This window comes from Lissotriton helveticus, chromosome 10 (genome assembly GCF_964261635.1).
Source record: "Lissotriton helveticus chromosome 10, aLisHel1.1, whole genome shotgun sequence".
NCBI classification, from domain to species: domain Eukaryota; kingdom Metazoa; phylum Chordata; class Amphibia; order Caudata; family Salamandridae; genus Lissotriton; species Lissotriton helveticus.
In genome coordinates, this window is record NC_136071.1 from 669512680 (window position 1) to 669536860 (window position 24181).

Below are 24181 nucleotides of genomic sequence, written 5' to 3' on the forward strand. Positions count from 1 at the left end.
GCTCGAAAAATCATTAAAAATGCACTAGACCTTCAGGTCTAGTAACCTACAAAATCTCCTCGACCTAACTGAAATGCACTTGACCTCTAACTCTGAATGCTGAGCAAATGTGACAAATTTGTGAGCAATAAATATGCCTTTAATATTGCTATCTTGTCACATGCCCTCTGCTTTCAGAGGCAGAGGTCAAGTGTCAGTTTGCAGAGGTCAAGTGTCAGTTTGCATTCCTACTCGCCAGAAAGGGCGAGTAGGACCTAAAATATCTTGCCCTGAATTAATCTGACTCGCAAATACGAGTGGTCGAGTGAATTTTTCGAGCCCTGTGTAACGCATAGAGACATGGATAGCCTAGTTTATCTAAGTGCATCTCCTAGGAAAACCTTTATCTCATTCAACGGCACTTTGGAGAATAGAGTCCATGGTCTTTGATTTATTCATTAATGTTGTTTAATGTCTGAGGTTTCCAGCATAGTTCCATGAAGGGCAGTTAATGTCATATTTTCAGGATATCTACAGAAGATAAATTTACACAATGAGTCTAAAAGGAAGCTTAAATACATAGTCAGTACCATATTTACTATTGCTCAAACATTGGCACTAACATTATTGACCTTGGAGCATGGGGGGAGCACATGAAGGCCTCTTGAGCTGAAGGAGAAAGAAACCTGCCCCCCTGCTGCCCGCCCTCCTTACAACTCTCCACTGGCAAAACAAATGCCACCATCCTTTAACTACCCCCCGAGCAAGTGATAAATGGCTGTGGATTTGTACCTGCCATTTTCTCTGGAACGATGAAAGTGGGTGATTGTACCTAGTATTCCCAAGGCCAGCTTTTATTCCCCATTCACAGGGAGATACCACAAAGTATCATACATTCTGTTTTTGGTATCTCCCTACGGAGGTAACGCGGAACTCCTAATGGTGCCCTTTGAGTGGTACCCGAATATCAAGTCAAGAATATTGTGGGACACTAATATGATGGGCACAATCTTGAGGGACAAAATATTGACAGGTATGTATAGATTTTATATAACTTAATCCTTGTCTATGTACCTTGAAGATATAAAAATATTGTCGAGCTACATAGATGTGAATTCAAGAATGGTAAAATCTGTACTTCTCTCCAGTGTTTAATTTGAAAAAAAAATAAGTGGTAGGGCTCTCTTCAGGAGGCCACAGTAGTTTCCACCACATATTGCCCCTGTCATCCTGCCATTGATAATAACAACACAACTACTAACCATCGTCACTCCTGCAAGTGTGACAATTCGGACTATTCCAGGCCTCCAAAGCTATAAAAATGGCTTGGGTGGCAGGTAATGGTAATTTTTAATGTATATTTAATAAATAATTGCCTGTTGTGGTCATCTCTAAAGTAGCTGGACAGCGCCACCTTGTGGCAGACTGTCACAAGGACCAGTGGAGACAATTAACTGCCAGTGCTGAGCCCCGAAAACCACAGGCTGAAATTAAGCACTGCTTGTTTCCATGCATTCACGTTTCGATATTTCATCCCTTGATATTTTGTCCACAATATTAGTGGGCCACGATATTCTTGTACTCAATACTTAAGAGTACAGTCACTTAGAGTCCCTCCAGGAGGTCAGTTTCTCCCTTTGTGACCCGGAAGCATTCAAGAAACACGTTATTCAGATGGGAGATAGAATGCCCATACTGCCTTCACATTCCTCAATAAGCTTTGCTAAAAACAGCGAAGGGCTCCTATCTACGCACGCCCAGGGCGGCATTTTATTGTGATACCGAAAGCAATTTCTTCTGTCATTGGTGGTGAGTGTGAGGAGGAAGGGTCGTTATTCCCCTCATGTTTGAGGAGGTCCCAGGGGTATTTTTTTGCCATCTCCAGCTTGTTATGGTTTGTGCTGAACTAGCATGTATTTTTCTTTCACCAAGAGCTCATGCTGATGGAAGTGTTATGCACCCATTGGAACAATTACATCACAGAGAGACAGTGAGACGTATCCCTGCGCCGCCTAATGAGCAAATGGCTTTGCTACATTCCTGCCTTCACCACAGAATAGAATATCAGAGCGCACAGCCACTTTAGTCTAAAACCTCATTACGAGGAAACACCTGCTCTATCCCAAGCCATCTGGCAACATTATATAATCCGTTTCTTTTCATATCTAAAATATAATAAATTATACAAAATGTTACTTTTTGGCACAGGGGCTACTTTTGACAGCAGACAGGGCTCCCCTAGCCCCATGATCAATATGAATCTCACCAGCTGAAATTCCTCGACAATTAATTGAAAGTTATACCTTCGTGCCGCCTTGTGGTTTGCCTGAAAGGCTATTCTTTAAGGCCGCCGTCAGACTGCATAATGCTGTCGCGCGCTACAGATCGCGGGAGGACCAGCCTCAGATCAGTGACACTGCGCACTTTACGCGACAGCCTAGTGCCGTAACGAAACTTGAGGGGGCCTCCTTGCAAAGTACATGGAGCCCCCACCCGAAAAAAACCTCACTTAGGAGCTCTCAGGCCAGGGTACTGTGCTGAGTGGCCCCCTGGAGTGTGCCCCACGCACTCCGAAAGGCTGCGGGCAGGGCTTTAAGTGGGATGATGAAATAACTGGAGGGTCTCCCGAAGGGGCGTGGCTGATGTAATTAAGGGTGTGGCTTTAAAACACGTAAACTGAAAATCTGTGCTTAGCATAGTGTGTCGCCCAACTTGGTGTTTTGCTGCTTCTATCATCACATCCACATACGTAATATAACAAGTACCATAACACTTGCAACAAGCCAGAACTATTGGTATTGTCAGTGGTTGTCAGTAGCAGTCGGTGGTGGGAATAGCTCCCGGGCGGTGATGTGGGGAGGAGCAGGGTGGGGGGTAGTAAACTATGGATTAAGGCCGATTACAGGTAAGTAAACATATAAATAAATAAAACCAATTTCTTTGTGCGCACTTCATCCCTAAATGCGATGCAGTGCGCACAACGAAATTCGTTTTATTTATTTATTTGTTTACTTACCTGTAATCGGCCATAATCCATAGTTTACTACCCCCCACCCTGCTCCTCCCCACGTCACCGCCCGGTAGCTACTCCCACCACCGACCGCTACTGGCGGTTGTTAGTTGGATAAGATAAATAAGCTTCAACCATGGCTTCCTTGTATATAATATTGAAAATGCTTCAGTTCTGAAATGATGAGACTTTGAAAGAAGTATAACGAGTCTCCTTGAAGTTACATCAAAGGCAGTGAAGGGTGACACTGCTGCAGAATAAGATTTATTTTTTTCACCCCGAGGGCAAAAATGGAGAGCCCGTTAGAGACCTGTCTCAGCACCTGCTTTATAGAACTGCCGGTGCTGAGCACCGGCAAGACCCGGCCCACTTCAAGCCCTGGCTGCAGTGATCTTTGTTACGCCACTGCAACAGCCTCATGGGACGAAACCACCACCGCTTCATCGCGGCGGGCACAGCAGCTGCTTCATCTTGGATGCTCTCTGCTAAGCACACACCAGACATGTGTCTCCCATGGGTGCAGCTATCAAGGGAGCAGAAGGTGCGCTGAGACCCTGAGGCCTGAGGGACCCTCTGCACCCTGATTATTGCTGTGTTTGATCAGCCGAAGGCAGTCAGGAAGCCTGTTTCCTGTTGAAATGTGACTTCGAGGAATTCTGCAGGATCTTTCTATAGGATCTTTGCATATATAGTTGGTAGAATAAGATGTAATACATCACATACAACTAGCACACCAATCAGTGCATCCGTCTGTGAGGGTTTTTGCGGCACCGAGCCCTAGAGATATTCCTGATTCTTGATTATTTTGCATCATGTTTAAGGCCGCCTCTATCCTCTCTTCCATTTTCAATTGCTTCTCTCCTGACATTTGCACCTTTATGTTTGTGGCTTTCGCTGCATTACCGACCTACAGTACATTTCCACAGCTTCATTTTTACAAGCTGGTGAGCTCTTCTATTAGTCTACAAATCATAAACACATACTTGGGGGTTTCCTTGCTCCCTGCAGCTGTGGGATTAGCCGAGCTCTGAATGGCTCTCTAGAGCCCTGTCCACTCACTTTCCAAAACACAAGTATATGTCCTTGCCTTACACATATGCGCAATACTATATCAAAGCCTGTCCCAAACCAGGCACTAGAAAACTCTGTAATTATGAATCCATATCTGGACCCCCTGACTTGAACATCTTCCCCATTGGTCCAAAGACTTGTGCCCAATAAAATTCTGAGATCCCCGCCACGACCCTCTGACAAACTTCTCAGAAGACTGGCAGTTCTATTTCTGCTTCAATAAAACTCAACAACTGTGACCCTGGCTTTCCTGGGTGAATGGCTCTTGATCCACAATGCAAATCTTCGGAGAGGTGTGGCGCAGCAGCCAGAGTGACTGATTCCGGAGCGCGGGGCTGAGGGTTTGAGCCCTGGTGCCGGCAGCAGTTCAGCTCAACATCATGTGACTCTTAGTAATAGCTCACTTAATGATCTCAGTGCCTGAATACCCTTAAGGGTGGTAAGTCTTGCTTTACAAATCTGGAATTATTATTATTACAGGTCTTCCCATTCTCTACCTTCTGCCTCCATTAAAATCTATTGACTTAGCTTTATGCTCCACATATCATCGCCTTGGGGGGGGGAAGGGGGTAAGTGCTGTATAAATGCAATTTAAACACACAAAGACAGAATTGTCCTGCTTTGGTAATTGCTAAATTCAGTCACCACAATCTTATTAACAGATTCCAACTTGTGGTCATCGGCCCCACCCACTCACCTGTGGAGCCCTCACGAATTCCTCCTTTCTTCCCTCTTTATCAGCACCAACATGTTCCCTCTCTGATCCCTCTAGAGGGATAGCGGTGTTTCGTTGGTTGTATGTCAGAATATTGTGGGCTGTAATACTGTCCTACAAGAATATCATAGCCAACATATCAACTACCAACTATTTGTGAAGGCAAGTATTCAGAGGTAGGAATGGATTTGCTGTTCATAATTTGTCTTCTATTTACCTTGAAAATATACATATGATTTCTTTGGTATTAAGTTTAGTACACACACTCAATGTCACCAAACAACCACGTGTTGTCCTCCATCTATTTGCTCACACTCCCTGATATTAGTGTTCAGAACAACATAACATGTGTATTTGTAGAGCGCACGTTCACCCAGAGGTATCTTGGCGCTGAATAACAGATGTTTATTGTTACCCAACTCATTGGTACTCATTTTATCGACCTCAGATAGATGAAAGGCTGAGTGGACCTTGTGGGATTTGAATCTGTGACCATGAGGTCGAACACAGGCCCCTGAAGTGGACACATTAGTCCTCTGAGCCACCAGGCCCGGCAAATAATGCTGCCTCAACATTAGCAGCTAAACTCTAAAGCATACATGCACTTTCCAGCTATCGATTTTTTATGAAGGATAAACGTTCCGATTTAGAACTTATCTACAGGGGGTAGCTTGGTCAATAACATTGGGGCAATGTGAGCTTTACAACCAGCAGGGGCAGTTCCTCCCCTAAGACATAGGAGCGTCGCCCAAATGCTCTTTGAGCTGGAAAAATAAAATGATAATAACATAGCTATTATCATTTTATTTTTCTCAGGTTCGGGGCTGGGTTAGGGCGGGCGGGCGGGGCTGGAGGCACAGGGAAGGAGTGGTTTGTGCACATGACTGCTTGGCTGGCCGTCTGGAACCGGACAGCAGCTGCGGCCCGTCGAGGGAGTTCCGTGGGGCTGGCAGGTGGTGCGGGGTGGGAGAGGGGCAGGGTGGGGGGTGTGCCCCTCCCCCGCCCCACCTGCCTGTCCCACGGAACTCCCTCCTCGGGCCGCGGCTGCCGGACAGTCATGCTTACTTTGCATGTTTCCCACCAGGCTGCATTACACAGCCTGGTGGGGAACAAGCCCAGGCCCCCAGTTCCCATCTGAGCCCCAATCTATGGAAATGGAGAGGAATGTGGAGTGGTAGGAGTACTAGGAGAGAAAACACAATATTTTGTAAAATAACCAATATTTTGAGGACTTAGTGTGTGTGTGCATTTTTGTCTGTGGGTATGTAAACATCCCTGGTGAAATCCTACTGACATCCCACAAAACCTGACTGAAGCCATCAGTACCCAACTATTTATGAGGAAATACATTTATTTTGGGGGGTGGGTTATACCCCAAACACCCTCCCTGAAGCTACGCCCCTGCCTATTTAGTAAGTCCGGTGGAAATGTCTGCACTGCCTTTGCCGATTTCTCTGCAATGCAGCATTACCAGAATACTTAAGAAGTGGTGATACATTTACAGTTCAAATTTGCATGAGGACACAATTGTGTAGAACACGTCAAAACATCAGTATTCATCCTACAGAAAACAGGGTTGGATTTCACCCATCACTTTTGCTTGATGTGTTGCAAGGGAGCACGTCTGGGGAAAGATGGCAAAGTGGTGCCGTTTTTGAGAAATATTCTTGATAATTAATAATGGTAAGCAGCACAATGTTATATAACATTATATAACATATAGCATAATCGCCTCTAGTATCCCTTGTGCTGGATATCATGTGCCTGTGGACCTGACACAGAATCCCACGCAATATCTCAAAAATACCTGTCCCAAAAATGGTCGAAACATGTTGTTCAGCTCTCCATATTTAAGATGGCATTACAAATAATGAACTAAAGATCTCTCTTTTTTTTCCTTTAAAAAAAAAAAACCAACAACATATAGACGACTGCCTCAGACAACGAGAGTACCAGCAGGAAGCAATGGCTAATGCCGCGTCTATCCGTGGAATACTTTGACGGAGAAGCGTTCCAGAGGCCCAGAGCAGTCAGTGCATGTAGCGTCCTCACCAACGCCATGGAGGGTAAGTCCTTTTGGTGGCGTTTTGTGGTTCCTTTGTTTGAGAATTGACTATGAGTATGTAATTTGGTGCTATCAGAAGCTCTTTGAGCTTGGGTCAGATGAAGTCTGTAGAGCATCTGCTGTGGTGTCAGCAGGAAAGGACCATGAACAGCAACCATAAATAGTCCACTTAACATGAGAGCTCTTCATCGACCAGAAACAATCAGAATATATCCTGAAAGACATGGCGGCTGTCCAACATGTTATTTCCTGCAGACTCCATTACTACGAGGCGCAAAACACACTGACCCCGTACACAACGAGCACATAAGTTCAAAAATGGAGTATCCTAAAATAGCACAATAGAATCAATAAACATCCATTAATTTTGAAATTGAAACAACCACAGCTCTTGTCAAAGGTAGCCCTGTCCTGAACCTTTGGCCTACAGAGTAATGGGACTGAGGTCGCGCACTGCTCCTCCAAGGCCACCCCACCCACATCCATCTGATGGTACCTTCCTGTGCGGCAACTGTCATCTCCAGCACCCCTGCCACTGTTCCGGATTCTGTTCAGAGAATCCATATGTTCCAATTATTTGAAGGCCTTCCACATCTCAGGGAGTGATTAACTCTCACTTGTCAAACATGAGCATCGGGTTTGCTTCCTGTAAAATATTGAATTTTGACTAAGAAGTACATGTATCTGAATTGGTTAGAAATTAAGTTTGGTGTTTTTTTCCAGATTTTCTATCACGTTTTGTCTTAGTATGTGACAATTTTCCATTTGCCCCCGTGTTGGATGTCTTGATAGATATATGAACACTTTTCATTTCTAAAAATAAAAAAAATAAAATTGTACTGATGTGCGAAGTTGTGACTGTGAATGACTTGTAACCATGCATTTTTTCAAGACTTTTGAAGCTTTGTGGATTGTGAAGCTCACTTGTTTTCTTTCTTTAAACAAGCATTGGCAAATTAAATGATTCTCATCTATGCAAGAGAAATTGGCTTTGCCAACATGTTTTTGCCATTATGAACACCAGTGTCGCTGCTGTTCAGCATGGCTGAATGTTAGTGGGGTAAAGGAGAGTGGCGTTGAGTGGCGTGTCATAAAGTGGAATAGAGGGGAGGTTCATGGAGTAGTGGGGTGTGCCTTAGAGTGGTGTAGAGTTTAGTGTCATGGAGTGAAGTTGAGTGTTGTGGAGTGTCATGGAGAGAGTAGAGTGTCGTAGAGGGGATGGGTGTAGAATGGAGTAGAGATTAGTGGATTAGAAGGTCAGAGTGGAGTACAATGTCACGGAGAGTGGCATAGAGTGTTGCGGAGTGGTGTAAAGCAAAGTGGAGTGGCGTAGATGGTGTTTTGTAGAGTGTTGTAGAGTAGAGTGGTGTACAGCAGAGCAGATTGTCATACAGTGAAGTAGTGTAAGAGAGTGGAATGCCATAGAGTGTAGAAAAGAGTGTTGTAGAGTCGAGTGGCGTAAAGTATAGTGGAGTGGCACAGAGTAGAGTGGCATAGAGCGGAGTCATGTAGAATGGAGTATTGTGCTGTAGAATAGAGTGGAGTAAAGTGGTATGGAGTAGACTAGAGGGAGTTGTTTAGAACACTGTAGAGTGGAGTAGTGTTGTAGAGTGCCATAGAGTAGTGTAGGTTGTTGTAGAGTGGAATTGAGTGTCATAGAATGGAGTAAAGTTTAATGGATTAAAACATCGTAGAGTGGAGTATCATAGAGTGTAGTGTCATAGATTGAAATATCGTAATATGGCCTAGAGTGGCCTAGAGTAAAGTGGCATAAAGTACAGTGGTGCAGAGTAGATTGGTGTAGAGTGCAGTGGTGCAGAGTGCCTTGGATTTGAGTAAAGAGGTGTAGAGTGCATTGACATGGAGTGCAGTGGCATAGAGGAGTATGGTGTAGAGTGCCGTGGCACAGAGTAGAGGAGTGCAGAGTTGAGTGCAGTGTCGTTGTCCCAGGCCTGACTGTATCCTTAAGAATCGAACCAATGCTCTTAGGGGTCCACCTCTCGACAGCCCCAAGTCTGAATGTAGATATACACCCAGGCTTTAGGATGGTCAAGCGGGGGAAGGGAAGGATGGGGACAGCGGGGAGGGAGACCTGTGAATGCAAGAGACAAGATTAGCAGCCTGGATACTTCATATAAAAGAGCTATCCCTACTCCACTAGACTCAGATGGACCCTAACGTCCACTGACCTGTAAAGAAAGAAAATGCCACTGTGCTGACAGGAGTGTGGTGCAGGTCATCTCATTTCCTAACACCATATACTGTAAGACACAGACATATATGAGGCCACCACTCTAGCATACCTGTCTAATCTCCAGACCTCTATAACATGTGGCACTCACTCCCTATATCGCAGCACCTACCTAAGTGTAAGAAGGTTTGTGGTCAGCAGGATCACCTGCCGCGGACCACCCCTGTGGAGGTAAAAGCAGAAGGTGTAAACACTTTGAGTCACAAAAGTCATGAACATGAGGTGCAAGAAAGCTATAAGCACAATCAGCAGACTGTGACCCGTGATGTCCCGCAATCCAAATATCTGTATCCAGTAAATATAAATGCATCAACGAAAGAACAATGTTGAGAGTTTGAGATCACTCTCTTTATATCTTTGGCCCAAATCTTAATGCAGGCTATCAAGTTCTTCTCTGCATGAGCCCTGTCCTGGACTCGCCAACAGGGAAGACAATAATATGGGCCCCCCGACGAAGAGGTGATTGCGAATGAGTTACTGCGCAAATGTTAATACCAACAAAACAACTCCCACTTCCCTCGCATGAGTCTTGTCATCCAAAAAGGAACAGTTGCAAAGACTCGCCAACGCAGGGAAATAGGATAATGAGCACTGATACGAGTTGTGCTCTCAGTAAGTACAGCATAAGCCATCCGTGTACTCCAATAAGGCCAAAAGGAAATAAGCGTTACCCGACCAGGGAAACTCTTCTCAATGCTGCGAAGGGCCAGCGTAAGAACCGGACATCAAGGAATAATAGGCAGCGTCTCCTGCCGATTCCTCGCCTTATCCCCGGTCTCAAGACGTCACGTGTGGTGGTGCATCTGACGTCTGCCGAGGCTGCTGGGAAGTGTAGTTTTCCCGCAAACAGCGATCTTCAGGTGCCTGGAAGTTCAGCGTTCCTGTGTCCCCTGACAGTCATAGAGTAAATAGTTTAGAGTGAGGTGAAGTGGCGTAGAGTGGAGTGATGCAGGATAGATTGCTGAGGTGTAGGGTAGAGTGGCGGAGGGTGCCGTGGTGTAGAGTAGAGTGATGTATAGAGCAGTGGTGTGAAGTGTAATTCTGTTCAGCACTTTTTCGGCAACAGAGAGCAACATCTCCTATGCAACCCAAAATATGGAATTCTCCTTTTTCATCACTGTAAATAATTTGCCCTCCCATGATGCATCTGCGCTAAATTTCAACTGACCGATCAGTTCCAGATGAGTCTTGTGTCTGCCAAATTTGATGCAGAATCATCAAAAAACACGTAATCTTTCACTTTCCTGTATTTCATTCAAATCAATTTCTAAATGTATAATGCAGACTGAAAAATAAGCAGACTGCAACTGAAGACGGCATATTCAAACAAGGAAAATATTAACATTATTTAAACGTATATATGTGTTTGTACACTGCAAATAAAGCCCATTGAACTGTCTGCCTACTCTTCCAAAATGTACATGATTATTGTTATCACTACTGTTTCATTTGCCTATATCCACAATGCCCTAATACATTGCATGATTTGCTACTTTTTCATAGTAAATAGCATTGACTACTTTAGCCTTCAGTTAAAGAACTAATGTAACCAGAACCTTTACTGAACGTTGGATGTTCTTTTTAGCATTTTACCTGGACATTGGTTTTAGCCCGCATTATAGGATGTGCAGAGCAGTAATTCAGAAGGTTTTCTGTAGACTCATCCCCTGGAATGATTTTATTGTATGCAGAATTGCATCTGTTCATCTCATCTGCACATCTGCTCACACTTTCCACCTGCCAATAGCAGGAGAAAATCTGAAAATAATTTTTGTAGAATTCTTTAAAATCATTATGCAAATGGCTTAATAACTCGAGAAATCACATATTTGATAGAGATTTCTAGCTGCAGATTCCTTACTTTAGAATTTCCCAGGCGTCAGGCTGGAAACTTCTGCATGAGCAGTACCCCTTTCGCGTGCCGTCTGGTGGCTCCATTTGGCTACGCGTGACGTCGGCTGCCGTGGTTATGATGTTGCAGTCACCTCTATATGCGCCACCAAGACGCGCGGACACCAGTAATAGTACGAGTCGTAATGGTAGTTAATAGTGTGCCCAATTTTACCTCCCCATCTTGTGGCCCAACTGGTGATTCTGCCCTGAGTCGATTAGTTTTATTAGCAGATCTTCACTTCTTATTAGTCAACTTTTCCGCTGAAGTGCCATTGGTTCATTGAGTCTTCATTTCAACTGAATAAACTAAACTAAGCAATGTACCATACAATTAGCTCCTTTTGTCAGCTCAGCATTTCTTTCGGAAAACCTGTTAGAATTATCATTGCTGTAAGCAAAAGGTTCCTGTAAACCAGAAACTTTTAAGTCAAAAGAATAACGTATAAAACACCGCCAACATAAAGTCACAACATGTGTACTACTCTTTTATGTCATAGGCTCACAAAGAAAATGTAATTCTACTTACTGCGGTTGAATTAGAAAAAAAAGTGATGTCTATAAATGAAATATGACTTATTACGGCCATGCAATAAACAAAAGAAATGACACTTTTTTGTGAATGACAACCTGGAATGCCATCCTGGGGTTCTGGCAAGTAGTCCATCTCCCATCTGAGCCTTTGTTTTTGATATTGCCATAAATGCTCGATTCCATTATAGCAATACGTTTCCTTATCCCCGTTCTACATATTTTTGTGCTGGGGTTCAGTTGCATTTTTAACTAACTGCTGACAGTTCAGATTCTTGTTTTTTCCGTGTCTCATTCAGTATTTTTAATGCATTACTCACTGGTTGTTAATATTTTGCTTTTGGAGTGCCAGACTGCATTCGGCTCTGCTCATTATGTCCTATGCATATTATACATATCAAGTAAAGCGCTTCCCCATGGGCTTGTAGGAGCACACAGTAAGCAATTCCAAATGGCCTAAGCGTTTCCACGTTTTGACTCCCAAGGCAAGACAGCTCACAGTCCAAGAAATTGCCTATCAGCGACTTATAAAAAAAAAAAAAAAAGTAAAATAAGTCCAGATAGCATTGGAGCATCTTTGCTCATTAAATCCCAGCAAAGGTGTACTTCTCCACTGGGATGATGGCTAGTTCTAAACAAAATGATCCTTTCTGGCAAAATGCATATGTCATAACCATGTGCTTTGTTCCTTAAACACTATAATTTTTTTTACATGCACATGCAAAGATGGGGAATGTATTATGTTATCTTATAAGCCTATGTATAGCACTTTCCACCATTAATTAGGCGCCCTTTTTATGGGATTTCCCTCAAACTGAGGAGCATGGGACATTGATTGTTTTTGATTGCTTTTCAGTAGTAGAGAATTTGTTAGCTGCCTAGTTTACCTATGCTTCACCATCCTTGCACAGAAAGCGAAATGAGATAGATTGATCCGCATGAAGATCTTTGGATTGTGCTCTGTGTCTGCATTGGTAGGCAACCAGACTTTTTGTCGCTTTGCGTTGAGCTGAGTGCTAGGTTGTCCGTTGCTGGTCCTGTGCAGTTGTTTTCTAGAAAGACGTTGCAATAAATGCACCCACTATTAGCTGTCAACATCCTGGGGCGCGTTCCCTGTTCCTTTCATTTCATTACTTAAAGCCCTTTTTCCACAGTGTTGGTTCTATTTGCTTTATTGTGTCCTTGTGCCAGGTGTAAACAATTGTTAATTTAGTTATCATGTTGTTTTTTGCATGTGTCCATTAAGTCACATATTTGAGAGCAGTGCAGAGTCATAAATGCACCCCCCTCTCTGATCATGTCTACACAGGCCCAACGATTTTTAAGTTATTAAAAGTGTATCAAAAAAGTCAGTTGCATTTTCGGATTCTTTGCTGCAATGCACCTCGTTGTGGTAGTCACCCAAGTCCTTTGTTGCTGAACACACTGCTGTATAGTTGACTATCGATGCCTTTATAGGTATTTGAATCTTTGCTAAAATGCTATGCAACGTTCTCAATTGGTGACAATTCTGATGCAAAAAATTTGATGATTTCTAAAATTGGTCCACTGGGAGCCTGTAATAGCAAAGGGAACTGATCGCTAATTTAGTCAAACCTTATGCTCCTACCCTCTCCTTAGCAGTGGATTTCTTAAGCTCATTATATCTGTTTTAACCCCTTCGCTGCGGGCAGCGCCCCCATGCTGGTGACGAGCTGAGCTCATCATGAGGCAAAGTGGAGCGGCCCTCATTACGAGCTGAGCTCGTCACGGCCGCACCCGTTTTTAGAACGTTTAGCATAGCGGGGAAATTAGCCCCGCGTGCGAACGTTCCAACGGCCGTGACGAGCTCAGCTCGTCATGAGTGGAGCTCAACTGTACTCCATGACGAGCTGAGCTCGTCAACAGCATGGATGAGGTTAAGATTCTCAAACATTCACGCCATTCTTCTCCAACAAAAAGCAAGCATAAAATATGAAGTGCGAGCCACTGCGCAACAAATTTAAATGAACATGGTTTCAATCAGAAATTGGAAATATTGATGGATTCTGCACAGTAAGCAGTTTTGTGCCTTGATTTCAAATGTCTTGTGTGATAAGTTCCATTTCTCCAATGACAAATCCAATATTTAATTTCCACGTCAGCATGTCCTCTCAGAGGCCCCTTGCCTCTTCCATTCTTTCAAATCTGTTTGCTAATCAACACAGGTCTCGCGGGCTTGCATGAATGATGCAAAAAGAGATATTTGCACAGTAAACCGCCAAAGCCTGCGCATGCCCAGGCAAGCAGCGCGGCAGCCTGGGAAGCCAGTCACAAAATTAGTTTACTGTAAGGGTGACCCCAATCAGAAAGATGCCAGGATGTCACTACAAGTGGCGCGCACGGACACCATGATCAGTGGTGGGCCAGGCTCTGAGATCCTTTGTTGCATCAAATTTGATTATTCGTTCGGCTACTGCTCTATTATCTGTAATGAGGGTTTTTGTTAACAGGAGATGCTTTTGGGTTTGGCCTCACCTGCCAGGCTGAAAATAGGCAAAAGGATTTCAAAGTCTCAAAGCCCAAGGTATGTATTCATGTGGGGTAACGTTTGTGAAAATTGGATCACGGATTATTTACAGTCATAACAAAGGCAAAACAGAGGAGAGGAATATGAGCCAACACGTGAGATGAGGAGAACATTGTTTTTCTAAGATTAAAGCTTTCAAATGTGATTGTGTGTTATAGACATACTTTTAAATAAAGGTTCAAATCCCTTCTTCCAAAATAGGAATGTAGGATCAGATGTACGAATATTTGGTCTCAAAATACAGGTCGCAAACTACGTCTAATATATTTGCACGTAGAAAAGATTTTTAAGAACCAACCTACTTACTGAAGATCAGTTCTAAAAAAATTCAGATAGTAGTGGCTCAGAATCCAACCTTACTCATAAACATCATTGAGGTGGTCACAAATACTGACTCACTATGATTGTACCCCATCACAGGGATGGTGACCTTCTGAGGTCTGCAAGACAACCGTCTGTGATTGTATTTCAATGAAGTATTTTTTCTAACTGCAGCCTGTTTTCCTTAAAGGGAACCAGGTTGTGTTTAGAAAGAAAAGTTTACTTTATTTGTTTGTTTTATACTTTTGTAGTGGTCCCGTGGACCACTGGCTACCACCAGAGAAACTTTTTATTTTAATGTACAAAGGGTAACCAGTCCCAAAAAGGATCCCCTTCTCTTTTACAACTGGCGTACCACTCAACTTGCGGGTTGGTACATTTTCAATTGTTTGTGACTGCTATTTTGGCACTTAACCTTTGATACACGTAGACGAGAATATTTATTTGGAAGGGACACTTACAACACGCCCCTTGCAAATCCTTATCCATTTTTAAAACCATTTTGGTAGTTTAGTACAGTGCTAAAAGCAGTATTCTGGTTGCAAATTCTGACTCCAAGCATAGCGACCAAAAAGCTACTTTGTACATCTGGTCTATAGTCTAATTTTGGATCACCTGAACACGCATTGTAGAATCAGCGGCGATTCGTCCAGTTGAGCAGAGGAACGTGACCCCCTGCTGCAAAAGCAGCAGAGATGCAAAATAAAATGATAGTAAGGTGAATTCATTACCATTTTATTTTTTCACGGCTACTCTCATCCTGATCCACGTGTCAGGAAGTGGCTGGGCCATTGTTGTTGATTTACAGCAGCGGAGGAGTGTTTCCCACTCCTGTTTAAAGTGCGCATGTCATTTTGGCCGGCTGACTTGTGAAGGCCAGCCTGACAAGCACACCTTAAACCTTTCCAATGAGCTCTCTTAGGCAGCTGAGTTGAGAGAAGGTACTGGTACCCAGTGCCTAAAGGAGCAGTGAGCCAGTCCACTCCAGCCAATCCTGACTCTGCTCTCATGCTGCTTAATATTATCAGCAGCATGAGAGCTGCATCTGGAGTGTTAGAGGGGAGTTGGCTGAGGCTGTGAGACTCGCATTGGGACTTCCAAAGAGGAGAATACAAAGGATGCCTGAGTAAGTAAGTAAATATTATTTACTTTTTTGACCCACTGAAAGGCATTGTGAGAAACTCTCACTGTCTTCAGCCTCAAGTGCGGAACTCTCAATCATGGGTCATTATAAATAAAACATTCTTAACCGCTTCAGCGCGGCGCGAATTTTCGCGCTGTGCTGAACGTTCCATTGGGCTTATGGAACCATGATGGAACGGTTCCGTCATGAGCACAGCTCAACCGACGCTCATGACGGAACCGTTCCGTCATGAGCATGGAAGGGGTTAACAAGCCATGATTGAGAGCAATAGCATCGAGATTAAAGGCATGTATCACAGTGCCTGTCAGTGGGTTAAAACATCCACTTTGCTGCGGCACCCCTCCATATCTATATGTCACCACCCGCCACTGTGTAGAGTGTGAAAAAAAGCTGTTTTCTTTTTCAAACATTTTGGTCCGTATTACCATAAGGGCCACTTTTTCGGTGTGCACCACGCCACACCTTAAAACAGGTGTGCTGGGCACAAACGTGGAAAGTGCGGCCTATTATGGTAAATATGCTGCCCTCAGGGAAGCTATGCAGTCACGTTGCCCTGGGGGCAGCACGTTAAATTGAAATATGGAGCTGCTTCTTCAAAGCTGATCTATGTTTCACAGTGCAGGCACCACCTGCCTGCACTTAGGAGAGGATTTAGAGATCTCCATGCAGGCGACTGCAGTGAATACTACACCCACCTACAAGGGGATGTCTCTGGGGTCCATGGGACTCCCTTTTTCCCCCGCCAGAGTGCTGCCTTTAGGTGGTGCACTGACAGTGTGCCATCTTTTTGTGGTGCACTTTCAGTGCGCCTCTTAAAGCCATATGTGCCTCTGCATGCGCGTCCATAATACATTGCGGGCACAGAGACATTCATGGCTTTAGGAGGCAAAGTGATTCCCTCATTTGCATGGGACCACTACCCCATGCACATGAGGGAATGCCCTTTAACGATAGTGCTGGCGCTACATGTGCACCAGCGCTGTCAGTATTACAGAAGGGGCCGCACAAGCTTCTGCAGCCTTGTCTGTAATTCCAAATTGCCCCAGGGGATCACAACGCAGTTGTACCCCTGGACCCTTTCTGTAAAATGGCCCCTGAACTTAACAGAGCACATTTGGAGGCAGAACATTGACTAGAGAAATGCTTTCCTTTTCAACTGCTGGAATGAATTAAGCACCTCTGAATAGTCAAAAGTTGAAACATAAATACAGAGTCATATCAAACCCATGAAGACAATTCATGCACCCTTTGTTTTACTGGTTGAGCTTAAATCTACTCAAATCTGCCATTAAATGTAAATTGAATAGTTGACATTTGAGATTACGTAGGCTGTCAATGGAAAGCTGATTTGACGACCATTGGACTGATTTAGATTAAGGTGATTAAGAAGTTCCAACAAAGTACACATTTATGACATCATTGGACCCTTCTTCCCAGGTCTTTGCTAAGATAGGATTAAAATATCGAAACGACTAGCTGAACCTGCAAATACAGTGCTCTTGGCTTAGACAAGACTCTACCTGGTGTTTGTCACTATTCAGAAATTATCTTTATATAATAGAGCTAGAAAGTCAATTCCTTCAGAAACTGAGCAGCTTCGTGTCTGCTTTGTAGACTTCCAGTTGCTTTTGACTAGGATACCTCTCCATCTTGTTGCAAATGGGCACTGAGTAGGGTCACCAAACTGAGTATACGAAAGCTTTTGAACAGGATAGAAAATTGGTAAGATGTGGGTGGCCAGTAAATAGGATGAACTACATTAGGGATGCATGATGCCCCCTTTTTAGGTCTCGCCTCTCAATGCGCATGCGCATTGAGCGGAGCGAGACTATAGGGGCTTAAACAAGAGTTTAACTAGACTGGCGATTTACTGGCGATTTGATGCAGTGCATGTGCGATTTTAGCTCAATGCGCAAGCGCAATGAGTTAAAATGCGCGTGCACAGCATCAAATCGCCAGTCTTCGCCATCTGTTCCCCAGCTTGGTGCCGCCAGCTCCTTCCCGCTCCACCCCCTGCTGCATCAAAGGCTTTCACGGCCAGGCGGCCGTGCTTTCAGTTTCACGGCCGCCAGGCGCCTTTTCTGTTGCTTCCTTTCATGTGCTCTCTCATATGTGCTGCAGAGTGCGTCCCGACCGTGCCCCGTTTGATTTTCTGTCGCTGATGTGGTGGCTTTCCTTTTGCATTTCCTGCCTCAGTTTTTAGTTGGCTGTCTTTTTGGAGGTTTCATAAAATCAAAGCCCAAATGTGACATGGAACACAGTGAACAAAGGCTTTTATTTCGCATTCTCCTGCATTTCTCCACGCAGCATGTCTCCCTTCTAACGTACCCGCTTGTTTTGGTTACAGCCCTAGCAAGCTTTTGCACGTAACCGTCACACGCATCTTCTCTTTCCCTCCCCTCCCTCCTCCACTCCCACCCCACTGACTCTGCTGTTCCTCCCCCTCCCTCCAATGCTGTGTGAACGGCGACAGTTGTTATTCAGGTCGGGGACCAGGCCATTTGTGTATGCAGTTCCTTTTCATTGCGCTTAAAACGTTCACTGTAACTTCGGTGAGTGCATTTTCTGCCTCAGTTTGTAGTTGGCTGTCTTTTTGGAGGTTTCATAAAATCAAGCGCTGCAAAACCCAAATGTGACATGGAACACAGTGAACAAAGGCTTTTATTTCGCACTCTCCTGCATTTCTCCACGCAGCATGTCTCCCTTCTAACGTACCCGCTTGTTTTGGTTACAGCCCTAGCAAGCTTTTGCACGTAACCGTCACACGCATCTTCTCTTTCCCTCCCCTCCCCTCCCTCCTCCACTCCCACCCCACTGACTCTGCTGTTCCTCCCCCTCCCTCCAATGCTGTGTGACCGGCGACAGTTGTTATTCAGGTCGGGGACCAGGCCGTTTGTGTATGCAGTTCATTTTCATTGCGCTTAAAACTTTCACTGTAACTTCGGTGTGTGCATTTCCTGCCTCAGTTTGTAGTTGGCTGTCTTTTTGGAGGTTTCATAAAATCAAGCGCTGCGAAGCCCAAATGTGACATGGAACACAGTGAACAAAGGCTTTTATTTCGCACTCTCCTGCATTTCTCCACGCAGCATGTCTCCCTTCTAACGTACCCGCTTGTTTTGGTTACAGCCCTAGCAAGCTTTTGCACGTAACCGTCACACGCATCTTCTCTTTCCCTCCCCTCCCTCCTCCACTCCCACCCCACTGACTCTGCTGTTCCTCCCCCTCCCTCCAATGCTGTGTGAACGGCGACAGTTGTTATTCAGGTAGGGGACCAGGCCGTTTGTGTATGCAGTTCATTTTCATTGCGCTTAAAACGTTCACTGTAACTTCGGTGTGCTATAAAATGTATTGGTAAATGTTTGTAACTTCTGAATAATTTACACCTAAGTTCACCACATTTCTCTATGGTCCTCTGGTCAATAACCCCGACACGCCCCGGCAACCGCCCAGAAGTGTGGCACACATTAAAGAACACAAATGAATAAATTACTCTCAATCTGCGACTGGTTATGGCAATTTCTATGACATCATTTCCTACATGTTTATCTGTGGAGTAGTTTATTGGCTTGTTTTAATAGAGTTTTATATAGCGCTAACTTGACCGGAATCAGGAATCAGAGCGCTTTACATGAGCACCAGTTGCATTACATGAGGACACACATTTATTTTTGTAAGGCTCAGGGACATTAAGTGATTTGCACAGGATCACAGGATGTTCAGCGTCATTGCCGAGACTCCATCACAGTTCCCCAGACTCGAGGGCGACTGCCCTACTGTATCCCTTTCTCCGTGGTGATTGGCCTGCTTTCTGAGCATGAGTTGTCACGTACATACAAAACATGTTGCATTACAAATGCTATAGGTGTCCCATTTGAAAAAGTTAAAAGTATTGGCATTGTAAATAACAAAGCTATTAATTTTGATATTTTCAAGACCAACACATAAAAATTTTTTTTTGTCATTTACAAAACCAATAGCTCCAACCTTTTCTAATGCGAGACCTATTGCATTTCCAATGCTTGTTTTTTAAGGTCGATCTGTCAGGGCTAGAGGAGGTTTTACCTAATTAATTAGCCTTTCAGCAGGGAATAAATGGTTTTTCCATTTAATTTTTATTCATGCATGAACTGTTTTAGCCCTCAACATGACAACAACATCACAACCATCAATCATCTACCTCATTTTGATGTGACAGACAAATGTTCTGTGAGTGGATCTGACTAACTACTTAGCTATCTGAATCACAGTGAATCCGTATGTTATATGGCACAGTAGAGTAATAGGTTGAGAGGGTTGGAAGGATGAGATCTTATGAGTTGAACTCATTAAGTGGGCCTCCCTCACGGTGCTTTCCTTGTACAGGGAACAGCAGCTTTACTATAATTAACAAGCAATAAATAAATTCCATTAGCTCATAGAATATCTGTGTGTAAAAGAATTAGAGAAGGAACCAAGGGCCTGATTTAGAGTTCGGCGAACCGGTTACTCTGCCTCAAACGTGATGGGTATTCCGTCTGCCATATTACAAGTGCATTATATCCAGTGACACTTGTATACAGCCAACAGGCTATCCGTCACATTTGTGATGGAGTAACCGGTACGCTGAGCTCTAAATCAGGCCCCAAATTAGTAACAAATTCCACCTTAGAGGTCTTTTGGGACTGATCTACAGTATTAGTCTTACTAGCTTTACATCATGAGAAAATAGAGAGTATGGCCCAGGAATTAAATGTACTAAATTATTTATCTTTGATCTATTTAAAGGAGTAATATCATCTGAGAAGACATTAATCAACTCAAGGACTGTTATTGAAGAATTCATCAATAATATATCATATTAAAGAACCTCTTGAGGAAGTTGGGCAGTTGATATTCCTGGAACAAGGCCCACAAATATGACAGTGGTAGATCAGGGATGAACACATACGCATTTGGGTTAAGATCCTGTTTGGGAAATTCAAGTATGTTTTTCTTTGATACACTCAATTTTGGATTGCAATTTTGAAGAAGTAGACATATCTTTCCCACAGCCCTGGATAGTTGATTGTATCTGGACCGTACGCTACAATTGTAAGTAATCCTTCTCCTCTTCTGCCTGGCTTTATCCATTTCTTTCTCCCTTCCACAGAAATTGACATTGGACTTTGAGAAGATAGGGATAGGGAAAACCTTTGATTTTTTGTACAGTACGTTTTGTCTACTTTTTTCACCTCAGTTCTCGGGTTGAAGGAAGCTTAGAGGGCAGTTTGGAGAACAGTGATTCCAGTGCTTCATCTGTGATGTCAGACATGGAATCATGTAAAGAAAAACTTACATTGTTTAATGATGTGGAAGGAAGTGATGCATTTTTCTTGGAGGGAGAGATTAATGAAATCTAATAGTAACAAATCAGAATGGTTTGTCGACTTTTGGGCTAATATGCACATATGACCCATGTATGAGGCTGCCTAAGTATATGGTGCACACTTAAAGGAGTGATGCACCTTGCACTAATCCAGGCAACTCTTATGGTGATTTTAGTGGTCTTTGATAACCTTAAAAGTTCTCAAAGTGATAGTTGTGCAGAACAGCCTTCAGGCTCATCTTGAATGAGTGTAAAGCAGCTTATTTTACCACATTTAATCAATAGTGTAGATTAGATAAGAAAGGGCCACACAGTGTTTATATATCAGTAAGTATATTTATTACACAACACAATCACTGTCACTTGGTATATTTCATATCATATCCAGAGATATCAATACTACACATAAGAATACTTCAAAGAAATCGGGTAAATAGCACAAATATACACTGGTCTCCAGGGGGGGACCAAACAATATACTAAAGTGTGGAATGTGAACTGCGAAGAAGAACTGGACTTGGACTAAAGAACTCAGAGGAGCTTGGGAAGCCAGGAACTACCCAAGGTAAGTACCCAGGAACCCCATGGAGGCTGTGTACAGAGTTGGAACATAGCCGTGTGTCCAATGAAAGTTATCGGAGAAGTCGTGGTTACAATTTTAAATAAAAAGGACCATTCCCAGGTGACCCAGATGAGCCCCTTTGGAGGAGGGAAGGATGGGGAGCCACCCCATCCATGGATGCACCAGGAACCAGAATACCTGCACCAGGGAAGACGGGTGCATATGGATGAACTGACGTTGGAGTCTGGTAGACGACAATGGGGGACTTGGAAAGAAATGCCTCTGAAGAAGTCTGTGAAGATGTCTGGTGGAATCCAGGGGAGGATTGTTGAAGAGGAGAATCTGCAAGAAGAGAGGACTGAGTCTATGCCACTCGAAGGTGACCAGGAGGCACGGAAGCACAATGCCCACCCTTGTCTAGGAGTTCAGGGGCGCTCACAAGGACCTGGTCACTGCAGCTGTGGGGACCAGGCAACGCTGTGGAAGTACAGGAGCCATACACGAGCTGTCCCACATTGGATGTTAGTGTCTAGGTGGTCGGTGTCTGGCGGGAGCACTAACAAGCCTTGGTAACCGCAACTGGTGTGGGAGACAAAAAGATGCAATCGTTGGGACCAGCGAGGTCCAAGGGACTCACCATGTGCAAGAGAGTCAGAGCAGGCCCTGAGCAAGCAGGAGAACAATCCGTTTTTTCCACCATCTCGCATGGCGTCCCCCAAGGTTCGGCAGTTAGCCCGATATTATTCAACATCTATATGAAGCCTATAATCGCGGTCATCAAACAATATAAGATCCAAATAGTTAACTACGCTGATGATACGCAGTTGATTTTCTCCCTGGAGGGTGACGAATCAACCTCCTTGGAAGTACTTCATAACTGCCTGCGAGACACAGTGAATTGGTTGAAAGCTAATTCCCTACAATTCAACACAGGAAAGACTGAGGTGCTATACTGCCCTAGGCCCAGGGTACAATCTTTTCTCCCTAGCAACTTCTGGCCTGCGGATTTTTCTCCACTGGTGCAGCCTGTGAAGGTAGTGAGGAACCTTGGCGTGCTGTTTAACAGTGACCTGACCTTGGAGGCGCAGGTATCTAAGGTAGTAGCTGGCTGATTGGCTATTATCCGCCTCTTGAGAAAAATCCTTCCTCTGCTACCGCCTCTTGCGCGGGTCGAGGTGGTGCGCTGTACTGTGCTCAGCAGGCTAGATTATTGCAATTCCTTATTGTTGGAGTCTCCGAGTTATCTTATGGATAGACTCCAGAGAATTCAGTCTGCAGCGGCAAAATTAGCCCTGGGATGGCCAACAAGATCTTCTTCTTCAAGGGCATTGGCACAGTTGCACTGGCTCCCAGTGAGACAGAGGGTGCAATTTAAGTCTCTCTGTCTGGCCTTTAAAGCTTCATGGGTTGGGCCCCGCTCTTATGCAGAGGAAGTTCTCCTGGCATGCGCCGGTCCGTAATTTATGCTCTGCCTCGGCCAGGTTGGTGATCATTCCGAGGTTCAGGAGATCCAGAGCTGGAGGTAGATCATTCGGCGTGGCCACGGCGAAACTTTGGAACTCTCTTCCGATTGTACTCAGGCAGGCCACCGACATCCTTGCATTTAGAAAGACACTTGAAGACTTGGCTTTTTCTAAACCCTTAGCCTGCTAGTGGTCTGCCCTCCTCCTTGACTTGAGTCTGCCATCGCCAGGATGCCTTGTAGGTGATAGTGTGCTTTAGAAATGAAGAAGAAAAAAAAAGAACCCACCAAAGCAGAAGAAGACCCCCCAGGAGGACCCACAGGCTGAAGGCACCGGAGTCGCATGAGGATCTCGGGCAGCTCACCAAAGATCGAGCCCCACGAAGCTGGAGATGCTGGGAGGGCACTGTTCTTCGAGGTATGAGATGCTAAAGCTACTTGTAGCCTGAAGATCTCTGGAGTTTAGAGATAGCAAGCCTTGGCAATGGTAAATCGACGCAGTGCACAGGGGTTTATACCCAGTGGCTCCAACAAGGGATACGGTCTTCCAAATTGCAGGGAAGACAGGTCAGGCCTTGGGAGAACCAAAGATCTATCACCTGTATGCTGAGCTTCAGGAAGTCCGTGGGATGACAGTAGCAGCAGACCGGTCAGCCTCGATGTGGTGCCTGCAGTTGCAGGGGAATGACTCCTTCACTTCAAGGGAGACTTCCTCAGATGCCTTGGATTCACACAGGCCTTCTGGAGAAGCTGAGTGAAGCACAGATGAGGCAGAAGACTTGCAGAACAGCAAGACTAGGAGCAGCAGGAGTCTTCCGTGATGCAGTCTCGGTTCCAGGTGAAGTCCAATGAAGTCCACGTGTCTAGATGGTCGAAGAGTGTCTTGGTTTCAGAGGTGAGTCTTGTTCCATGACTAATCTGAGTACCCACATATGGAGGAGCCCTTAAATTCTGAAGGAAAGGGTTGGGACGACTTGGGGCTCCCTCCCAGAGGATGGGCTGGACATAGGGGAGGATACACCCCTGTTCTTTGTCCAGTTTTGCCCCAAAGCGGAAACCAAGGGTTTCTGATATGGCTCTAACCGTAGAATGCAAGGAGGGCACCAAGTGTGCCCTTCAATGCAGTCTGGTGGCACTAGAAAGCTCCCCCACCCCAGGCCAATACACTAAGTCCTGTCTGGTAGGTGGTCATACCTCCGTGAGACAAGAAACGTATTGTTCTACCTTCCCCTGCTCAAGTTCAGCTCAGCAGCAGTAGTGCAGAACAGTGTCTATGGTTGGCAGATGT

General features: G+C 44.6%; 1 protein-coding gene across 2 annotated transcripts in view; it reads left to right on the forward strand.

Annotated features, from left to right (window-relative positions):
• LOC144784447 (sodium channel protein type 5 subunit alpha-like) overlaps positions 1-24181 on the forward strand; it is a 1060325-nt gene that overhangs the window by 554332 nt on the left and 481812 nt on the right. For both annotated transcript variants that reach the window (XM_078663204.1, XM_078663205.1), the window contains exon 13: positions 6703-6841. In XM_078663204.1, coding sequence (XP_078519330.1) covers positions 6703-6841 — 139 coding nt within the window. The remainder of the gene's footprint in view (positions 1-6702; positions 6842-24181) is intronic.